The sequence below is a fragment of the Larimichthys crocea genome, chromosome II (genome assembly GCF_000972845.2).
Source record: "Larimichthys crocea isolate SSNF chromosome II, L_crocea_2.0, whole genome shotgun sequence".
Taxonomy (NCBI): Eukaryota; Metazoa; Chordata; class Actinopteri; family Sciaenidae; genus Larimichthys; species Larimichthys crocea.
In genome coordinates, this window is record NC_040012.1 from 13,734,608 (window position 1) to 13,745,248 (window position 10,641).

At 42.0% G+C, this 10,641-nt stretch overlaps 2 protein-coding genes across 8 annotated transcripts in view; one reads left to right on the top strand and one right to left on the bottom strand.

Moving 5' to 3' along the window:
• Window positions 1-2,466, top strand: part of clcn2a (chloride channel, voltage-sensitive 2a) — a 47,990-nt gene extending 45,524 nt beyond the window's left edge. For all 7 annotated transcript variants that reach the window (XM_019262198.1, XM_019262201.1, XM_019262197.2 and 4 more), the window contains one exon: window positions 94-2,466. In XM_019262198.1, the coding sequence (XP_019117743.1) occupies window positions 94-606 (513 nt within the window). In that variant the 3' untranslated portion in view covers window positions 607-2,466. The remainder of the gene's footprint in view (window positions 1-93) is intronic.
• A 1,387-nt stretch (window positions 2,467-3,853) lies between these two features.
• Window positions 3,854-9,688, bottom strand: fam131aa (family with sequence similarity 131 member Aa). Its single transcript, XM_019262205.2, has 5 exons — window positions 9,413-9,688; window positions 6,435-6,546; window positions 6,147-6,326; window positions 4,740-4,877; window positions 3,854-4,585 (listed from the first exon to the last, which is right to left on the bottom strand). The coding sequence occupies exons 2-5, from the start codon at window positions 6,523-6,525 to the stop codon at window positions 4,044-4,046; spliced, it is 951 nt and encodes a 316-aa protein (XP_019117750.1). The 5' UTR covers window positions 6,526-6,546; window positions 9,413-9,688; the 3' UTR covers window positions 3,854-4,043.
• Window positions 9,689-10,641: the final 953 nt, after the last annotated feature.

The window sequence follows — 10,641 nt, forward strand, 5'->3', positions numbered from 1 at the left end:
TATTTAAGCTTCTTGTATGAGGATGTTATCTGATCATTAACACTTCTGTTGTCTCTTTCTTCACTCGTTTTCCTGCTGGCTGTGGTTCTCCAGCTGCGTAAGGCCATAGAGGGCTCAGTGACAGTGACTGGAGTAAAAGTGCGCCCTCCGTTGGCCAGTTTCCGTGACTGTGGGAACAGCACGAGCGTATCCGAGGTAACAGAACTACACAAGTTGTGCATCCGCCACAGGGGGCTTTCGTTGCCACGAGAACCCAACCCTCCTGACGTGGAAGACCAGCCAGATCTCCCATACAAAGAGATCCCTGTCAACTTCTCGGACCAAACGAATTTGCAGTTTGAAACCAGCCCCGGCGACGCCACAAATCAGTCGTCGGAGCTCCAGGAAAGCCCATCCTTCACTGAGGACCATTCAGAGTATACTTTTGACTGCAGCCCCTCCCACACTGAGGAATCAGAGCTGGCCTGTGACTATGACCCCCCGACCCAAACACCCGAGCCAGACGAAACCGAGCAAGAAGAACAGAGGAGTCCATCTCTGAACAAGGACCTATCAGAACCTGAGGGAGAGGGTAGCCCTGCCAACACTGAGGATCAGTCAGAATGATGGGAGGGGATCCATACTGTCGCCTCATGAATGTTGACGTTTCTTACATTTGTAGAGGTCACTCTCACCTCCAAGTCCAGCCTAGATACCCATGTTTCTAACGTTGTTGTAGAGCGAGTGAGCGAGTGGGAGTGAGTAGATGTGACATTTAGTATTGTGTTATTGTGCAAATGCGTGGATAAAGCGTGTAGTGATGGATAAAGCTGGTTTTATTCTATATTTTTTATCATCAGCAAAGGAAAAGACCAAAACCAACAAGAGGTTTTTATCTCCCGTCTGTAACTCACTCCTGCTGAAGATAGTAATATTTAAAGATGATTTTACAAAGTCTGTCACAGGTCTGTATATGTATCAAGTTATATAAAGATGGGGCTGTGCAAAGTCAGATAGATTGACAGCATCAGTTGAAGACTACAAGTTTGAAAATGAAAAGATCTGGAGGAAAGAAGTCATCTTCTCCTCTGTAGCTCCTCATGAGTTGCATTATGGGTATGCGTTTGGCAAGAAAGAAAACCACGTCGGGTAAAAAAAAAGATAATACCTCTGGTTCTGCTGCATCATTTGTTATCCTCTTATATGAATAAAAACTGTCTTTCATAAGTCAGACACGATATCGTGCAGTGGCAAACTCTTTTAGAAGAATTAAAATCTAGGGCAACAGGACTTTGTTGCAGATTCATGAAGACATTTCATATTTTATCCAAGAGGCTTCTTCAGAACCAGAGAACGGATGAGAGGTGAAATGTCTTCACGCATCCAAGCCCAGCAACTAAATCCAGTTGTCCCAGATTTAATCCTCTCAAAGACAGATGACCTGGACGATTCAGAACCTTCACAGACTGGAGAACTGTTTTAAAAACAACCAACAGTTAGCCACAGCGTCCCATTGATAGCTGTTTTTGGAGCTTTGGAGCACATCACATGATGTTCATAAAAAAGAGTTTGCTCAGTTGTCATGGAAATGTTTAGGGTGTTTAAACACTTCTTGCCCAGGTTGGCTTAAAGGTTTGATTGGAACTGCGGTTTCCAACGTCAAGAATGACCTTTAAAACTCAATTTCATGACCACAAAGCAAACATCTACTAAATGGACCTTTAGCTGAGATTATTTCATCAATATATTTTCATTAGAAACAAAGAGCTGCACACTGTCAGTGAATTTTTTTCAGCACAAGGACTTTATATATGAGATGTTGCCTGTATAGTGATCAAATTCATTTTGGTAATGTCACTCAAACACAGGGTATTAGTGAATTTGTTCATTATTTTCAGGAGCCAGTACAACAATGTGGCTCATTTCTTTATTCACTAGTGTTCAGAGAAGAAACTAGAGCATGATTTGGCTACAAACACAACACTAGTTTGGTTCATGGGAGTTGTTGACAATCAGAAAAATTATATATAATATCACCAGCTTTATCTTTTAAATGTGTGTGTCTGTGTGTGTGTGTGTGTGTGCGTGCGTGCGTGCGTGAAAGACACTTTTTGACACTTTCCTTGCCATGCTCAAATCTGGTCCATGCCAAAATAACATCTTGTAAAGACTTCAAACATTACGAGGAGGGAAATAAGTCACGGAGGGCAGAAATAAACGGGAAGAAAGCACAGAAGATGTGGAAAATGATTCTAATGAGCACATGATACTACCTATCCACTAGCACTAACACATCAGAGGGCCAAAGTTAACGCCTAATAATATGAAGATATAGCACTGTTGGTTATATGTTGGTTGATATGCAATACATTTACAGTAATAATGCAGTAAAAGGTGATTTAATAGCAACAGCGTCATCATTAATTTGTCCAGACTTTACAGCACTCTGCAGTCTCAGTCGAGTTACACTCGATTATCAGAATATATTTTTTATGTATTCACCCCCCTCACCTCCCCAAAAATCAGCTGTGATCTTCTGTTCACACGACGACAGGCAGCTTCCAAAGCTCAGCACAGGGCTCCAAACAATGATGAAGCACATTGTAATTACCATGAGTATAATTTAGCACATGTAGCCTCATTTGGCTTTATAGGGGCTGATTCAATAAGGGCAATGTAGACTTGTCAGTCTTGTCACTTGAACTGCCTCCACATTTTCTGCTGTGTGAATTTACTGTGTTTTAACGTGATAAAGGACACTTGAGCTCTGAGTGGAAGGGTAGGAAGATGCTGGTTGTTGTACAGAGCACACAAAACACACACACACACACACACACACATGCACACATGTACATGTACGCGGCCTGTAGATATTAACACCGTGATATGTTACACGTATCTTAATCCAGCCTGGCCTCTAATGCAATGTTGAGAAATGTAACTACTGTATGAAGCACAGCCACAAGTTCAAAAACTGTCGTAGAGCAAAGTGTGTGTGAGTGTGTGAGTCCTTGTTACGACCTTCAAATGGATGTAAGTATTTTAGCTTTCATGCAACAATTTTGAGCCATATTTCAATCTTTTACATGACATCATCGCAGCACATCACACTCGTGACTCTGGCTCATATTTTTATGTCCGTGGAAACATTTGTGCAACTATTTATTAACGTCTTAACTTTTCTGTTTGCATATAGAATGTGAAGTAGTGCTCGCCATATAAGATAACATATAAGGAGTTAAATGTAGAGAGTGTATAAGCTAATTTGCAGCGTATCTAGTTAAGCAATAAGTCTGTAGTATCTCCCTTTATATGGCACTGGCCTGTATATGCTTTGTACATATGAAAATACATGGATGAGATCTACGTACATGCTACTGTACATAGGAGAATTATGCATTTGAAATCCAACAGCCATTGTTATTTTTCAGAAAACATAAAAATTGTTTTTGTACATGAGTGAATGATTAAAATTGAAAAAAAAAAAAAAACTGAACAAAAACACCTTTAAAAGACGAGCCGAGACGTTGTGTTTCTTCTTCGTGTGTTTGTGTTTGTGCAGGAGAAAGAAAAAAACGAAAGACAAACTGCTTTGAAAAAAACTAATTTTTTTTTTAATATGCAGGACATTCAGACATTCAGTATCAAACATAGCCCGACTCACATGACACAGCATGACCCAGAAAAAACGACACTACAAAATATCCATAGAAAACCAATGTAATAGCAACACGACTCTTCACAAAAAATGTACAAAACTCAGTTTGAACAACAGATTTACATTCTGGTTGAACTCTCCAATATATATATATATATATATATAATATAATATATATATTATATATATAGATATATATATATATATAAGATACTAGTGGTGGTTTACAGCAGCGATAAACGGTGGAGCGCTTGGATGAAGAGACAGAAGGCAGCGAGAGGAGATGATCAGAGCGAGAAAAGGAGCAAGGGGAGGAGGTGGAGAGAGGATAACAGTGAAAGCAGAATAGATTATGTCATATTGAGAATCAACACGGACTCAAACAGACATAATGATGGACAACACATCACATCAAAAACTCTTTCTCTTCCTTCTTCTCCTCCTCCTCCTCCTCCTCTTCATTCCTCTCCTCTTCATCAAACGATGCTACTCCAGAGGAGGCCCGGTCGGAGAAGAAGCTTCTTGGGCTGCAGTGCCACACTCGGACCTCGTGAAACACGCTGCCTTCCTCGTCCTCCTCATCCTCCTCTCCAGGAGACTCGGAGTGAGAGGTGGAGTAGCAGGAGTCGAACCTGCTGCTCCTGGCCCGAGGCCTCCACTCGGGCTTGTTGTGGATGCAGACCTCGCTCTGCTCCTCCTGCGAAGGATCCGGCTGCTCTTTGTGATCATCCAGCCTCTCCTCCTCCTCCAGGAAGGGACTCATGCAGTCGCTGGGTAAAGTAGGTGAATTGGTCTGGGATGAATGTGGGTCATTGTGAGACGCAGGCCTACCACTGAGCAGGCTGCTGCTGCTGCTGGAGCCCAGGGGGCTTTCGGAGGGCGGCGCCTCGCCACCACCAACCTCAGGCTGGCATGGCACTCCTGTGATAGGATTGGACGTGGGGGTGTCTGAGGGAGGAGCAAAAAGTCAGAACACCTGGAGATGGATGGATAATTGGGGGAGGAGGTGGGAAGATGAGGCGTTTTGTCAGTGATGATGCAGTAATGAAGACGATGAGTGAAATGAGATGAAAATTAACAAAATGGTGGTGACTGTAGATACCCGAGCTCTGGTCGGAGAAGGTGTGAGTCTGTCCATTGGTGTGGGAGTCCTCATCGTTGGAGTCTTCTGCGTCATCCTCATCTATAGACGCCCAGGCACGCAGCTTGGCCTCAGCGATGGCAAACTGCTCAGCTACTCCTAAAAAGAAACACACGTCCAATGAATTTATGCAGCAACTCCTTAAAATGAAGGAATGAATGCAAAAAACAACAAAACATAAATCCTGTAGCAAATATGTGGGTTTTTTTTGTCATTATATCCTGCTAATTGTCCCTTGATGCCTCAGATTTGATGCATGACTCATTAAATTGGATGGAAATCACTGGTTTATTAAATCACAGTGAGACCAAGGAAATCTGATTGTTCCGGAGTTTTTATCAATGCATGAATAAATATATTAAACAAGGTTGTAGAGGAGTAACAGTGCAACCCTGTTTATACCTCTTTTTGGAAGTTAATTTGTTTTCATATTGTCAGTTTTTACAGAAGAGATGTGTGACATTGTTTTAATTATGTCATGCTTTTTTTTAGCTCCTATACCATTTTTAATTAATTTGTTGTCGGTAAAATATCAGAAATTGTGCAAAATGCTAAACGCAATTTCCCAGAGCCCAAAGTTGCATCTTGAATTTGATCATTTTGTTTGACCAACAGTCCAAAATGCAAAAATATTCAGTTTACAATGATATACAGCACACACATATAAACCTGCCTCCTGTGTAAACAGTCTATAGCTGAACAGGACTGACCCACACTGCTGCTTGTATTTTAATACTGGTCTTAATAGTATGGTAATGGAAATATTTTCTGAGGTGGTACACAGGGTAATAAAATATTCACATTTAAGAAGCTGCTGTGAGCAAATGTTCAGCATTTTTGCTTGAAAAGTGACTCAGACAATGCATCGATTATCATTAATATTTTGTCCATCTACTAATTGACTAATTGTTTGAGCTTTTGTCGTCTTGTCAGGAAAAAGACGCCCAGTTGACTTAATAATGCACGTGACGTACGATCACTATGTACTCTCCCGCCCCTCTCTTTCATTCTCTTTCCTGATCAAACCACGCTGATGTCACCAGCGCCAGAGAGGATGAGTCACAGCAAAGCAACAGGAGCTGTTGTACCGTTGGTGGGCAGTGAAGTGTTCTGGGAGAGTCTCTAATAGGCCACCATCTGCTGCCAAGACAAGCCATCACCCAAGAGACAGCATGGTAGGCGGGGCAAGCCGCTGACATACAGGAGTTTTAAAGGTATTAGGTGTGCAACGGAAGGTGGGAGCCAGCCAGCAGGAGATGATGCTGGAGCTAAACCATGCTAAGTAAGATGATGTCCAAACAAAGAAACATACAAACAAACAGCTAGTTATGTAGACAAAGCTGGAAAATAAAACATATCCTTGCCTACCTGCAGCAAACCGAGCCTCCTTCTCTCCTTCAGTCAGATGGCAGTAGGAGCTGAAGTGGGAGTGGGCGGCCGGCGTGTCCACAGGTTTGGGCCAACCTTTCCACTCAATGAGGTGGGCGACCCGGCCCTGAGCCAGGGAGGTGGGCTTTGTCACATGGTCCCTCACTGCCTGAGAGATACCTGGAAACACACAAGGAGAGAGAGAGAGAGAGAGAGAGAGGTAAAGGTCAGAGTCTCGAGAAATCTAACACATTTAATCAAAGTAAACAAAAGTGAAAATGTTATTACCACTTAAGGAGGATCGGGCAAGTGCTGCAAACTCATGGATGCCGACACCTTTCCTCGAGTCTGCTGGAGATTTTCCTGACTTTGGAATCATTTCACTCTCCTCAAATTTCACCTGAAAGACAGAGTTTAGATTTGAGATCAACTCAAATCACGAGAGCAGCAACAAAAGCTCCAGTAAATGTTTACTTTGCCAATATTTACCCTATCCAGTGTTGCGAGAAACATCCTAATAGCAACTAAATGAAAAGCTCCAATTCAGACTTCATCCCGCATTAAAATAAAGACTTTTCCTACCTCTTCCTCTCTTCGTCTCTCCCTTCTCTGTCTACTCCTCGGCCCCAGCCTCATTGTGGACATGCAGAGATGTTGTCAGGGCATAGCAAACCAACACGACTGAAAGTCGCAACTTGGGTTCATCAGTTTAAATTACCGGGCCGACAGACAAACAGCTATGCCCTACATTTACTGCACAGATGCTAAAGCCACGGTAAGCCGTCAAAAGCGGTTTGAATGGTGTTGGGGTTGGGGACAGTTGAAGGCAGTAGTGAAAGCCTCCATGCGATCTGGCAAACATATGGTGTGTGACGAGATTCTGGTAAGCAGCTCCTGCTCACTCCAAAGCTGCTGATCCCTGTTAAAAATTATAGTGCTGGCAAACTAACTCCATGTCCAAAAAAAAAATACATATATGGCTGCACCCAGTAGATTTGGTGGGTCAGCTAAATCTGTGCCTGCAGTAGAGGGGAGCAGCTTGAAATATGTCTTATTTTTAGAGCAGGTGAGTGTTTTAACAAGCAGGAAGCACGCCGCCTGATCACAACTCTGAGCACGTGCATGACTTGACAGATATCCTTAAGCAGATTGCCTCCCAGAGCAGCTGAGGAAGAAGTGTTGAGAGCTTACGTCAAAGTCAAAAATGACAGTGAATGTATGTCAGAGGCACACGGGCAGGTAGGAAAAGCTGGGAGGCGGTGATATGAAGGTGCAAACAGTTCTCACAGCCGGGCTGACGTTCTTCAGTGGTGAGTTTCAGCTGCGAAAAACATCTGCGAGCGCCACATAAGTCACTCATGCTCAACACTGATAAACACACACACTGCAAGGGCTCCCCGCTGAGGCTAAACATCACAGATGACTCAACTCGTCAAAATAAGACTCACTTCAAGGAATTCAGGTTTTATTTTGAACTAAATAACAACTGCATGTGTGTAACAGCATTTGTCACCACCTTCCCGACCCCTTAAAAACAAACAGAGTATCCCTCCTCATAGGTTGCAAAGTTCTGCCTAATGTTGATGTTCTTTTTAAGATATTATCTATATATAGAGACAGCTGATGAGTGACAAGAGAGGCGGCATGACATGCAGCAAAGGGCCACAGGTCGCAAGCAAACCCTGGCTGGCTGCAGCAAGGACTGTGCCTTAGTACATGGGGCACACACAGAGCTACCTGCCACCCCTGAATGTTGCTTTTCCCCTCCAAATGTTCTTAATTGAAACAATTATTTTTTAGTGACCAGATAATAAAGGAGCAAAAATGACAAATAATTCACATCAAATCAGACAAAAAAAAGCCCAAGCACATTGTACAGACGTGTATGTGTCTGCTGATCAAAGTTAAGATGGGACAAATGATCTGCATTTTATACACGTTCCTCTATATTGGCTCTTTTCTATCCGATTAATCATCTTGTGACCCAACAGAGAGATCCCGACCCTTAGGTTGGTATCCACTGCTATGAACAGAGGATCGTGCATGTCTCTCCTTTGGTATTCATGATCCCGTGTTCATGTCTTGATGCAGTTATCTGTTGTATAGTGCTGAAAAGATGAGTCATTTATCAAGCAAAAACACCAAACGCTTCATACGTGTCCTGTTTTTGGCTCTTTCCTATCCGATTAATCATATCGTGACCCAAAAGAGGGATCCCAAGCTCTAGGTTGGGATCCAGTGCTGTGAACACTGGAGTGTCGTGCATGGTGTTGTTTGGTATTTGTGATCTCTGTTTATCTGTTGATGCAGTTAATATAAAGTGAGAAGTCATTTACCAAGCAAAAAGGCCAAATATTCAAGAGGTTCCATCTTCATGCATGTGCTATTTTCTTTCTGTTATCTATCATTGTGGACTGAATCAGTTTTGAATTTAATTTTAAACCAATTAATAAACCAAATAATTTCAGACATCACACCCGAAGCTCTGATGAATATCTTCACTCTTTTCTGTCCTTTACAGACGAAATGATTTACAGATTAATCCATATCTATTGATTCTTTCCCTTTTTTTTTGTGCACCTGCACATGATTTAGCCTCTGTGGATCTGTTAATTGTGTGACATTGTTGTTTTTTTTTGTTTTTTTTTAAACTCACACTTCAACATGCTGATTACCAGCTCTCTCCTGCAGCAGACAAATGCTGCTAATTGGCATCCATCCTGATAAAACAACCGCAGCAGCGTTTGCAATTGTAGTCCCCTCCTTCTCTCCCTCTATTTTTTATTTTTTTAATTTTTATTAATGAGTTGTCTGAATTATTTTGTCCACTCACCGCAGAGACAGATCGATGATCGTCTCACAGAGTGATGTGACTTTATGAGACCAACAAGTGGGATTGAGTTTTGACTGCAAAGCCAAACATGAGGCATGAATCTGGTATGAATGGAGGAAGCTGCAGTGCTTCTTTGTTCATTTATTTTTCTTCTGGTTTTAATTCAAACAGAAGCGACACGCTGACGGCTGAATAACATCACCCCGCCATTGATGGGTGCAGGCCTGTATCCTGCAATTATGGGGAAAATAACGCACGGATGCAGCAGCGGGTCTCCTGGCAACCTCTGAAGTCTCCATCTGCATACCAATAGCTTCATACCTGCATTGCATAAACAGAAAATGCCAAGAGCCCCTCTGCCCTTTATGTGCACCTTCGCAGCTCTAACGACGCTTGTTTTTATGCCTCTCTCTCTCTCTCTCTCTCTCCTTACCTGGAAGTCAGACCGCGGCTCATCGTAATGCGCTTAATTATCTCCAATCCCATCAACAGATGACACCGCGCGGTTTGTCCTCCTGCTGCAGCTCCTGCACAAGATCATTAATGCCACACAGTCGGCGGAAACATCCTCCAAACTCCAGCATTAGGTCTCCAGCACAGACGCACCATTTGTTGCTCGGTATATGGGTTACATAGGCTGTCCAAATGTCTCCCGATGGCGAGCGTCATCAACGCAAGGCGGTGTCACATCCAACCCTCCCTCTCTCCTCCTCCTCCTCCACCTCCTCATGCAGCTAAGATCAAGATGCTTTGGCCCCTTCAGAAAAACACTGCAGCTGATCTTAACTTGTCATTTTATTGGATGTTTACTGCAGTCTAATGTCAAGAAAACGCTGCAAAGATCCCAAAAGCATGATGTGAAAACAGAGACTGACATCAGGACAAGCTGCCTTTACATGTGTGGATATGTGACCACAACAACAAACAAGAGGTTAATTGAAAAATAATTAAATATTCATGTGTGGTTTGTAAAAAAAAAAAGGTTGTAGGTCACACTTGACTTTATCCTCTTCATTTAGAGTTCAAACACCTCATTTATAACATGTCATAATGAAGTTGTAAGCAGACATATGGACGTTTTATTTAACGTATTCATGTTTAACATGTTTAACATTACTGGTGGAGTTAAAGTTGTTATTGCCGCTTAAAACTTAAAGACTACATTATAGCATATAAACCATATTGATCTGACATATTAAATAAGGTTAAATGTGTTAAATTTAAAGGGCTACATTTACAGTAAATGGCAGAAATATATTATAGCTATATTTCTTTGTGTATAATGACTCCATGAAATAATTATCATTGTGTTTGTTACTTTAAAATAAGCCTTTTATCTACAGAAGGCACGGGTCCTCTTACACGGAGTCAGCCATGTTGAACTGTCATGTTTCTACAGTAGCCCAGAGCAGACAAACCAAACACCGGCTTTCGTTTCACGGCTACTCGAATTACTCCTTCACATTCCACAGTGTGAAATCCTAACCACTGCTCCTTTAAACTCAAGTGTACAGTGACTATTAACGAAATATAGTATTGTGTGAAACTCTCTCTTTTACTTCATATTTGTTTACACAGAGCATATTTCTAAATTATTTATTGAAATACACAAACTAAATTAACATTCAACAAAACTGAGGCCAGATTTCAGTACGGGTTGTA

What these genes read in the sequence shown, in the direction of transcription:
- fam131aa (XM_019262205.2), bottom strand. Translation starts at nt 6,525, where the DNA reads ATGATTCCAAAGTCAGGAAAATCTCCAGCAGACTCGAGGAAAGGTGTC. An exon ending in TGCCCGATCCTCCTTAAGTG is followed by an intron (nt 6,327 to 6,434) that starts GTAATAACATTT and finishes GTGTGTTTCCAG; the next exon opens with GTATCTCTCAGGCAGTGAGG. An exon ending in GGAGGCTCGGTTTGCTGCAG is followed by an intron (nt 4,878 to 6,146) that starts GTAGGCAAGGAT and finishes GTTTCTTTTTAG; the next exon opens with GAGTAGCTGAGCAGTTTGCC.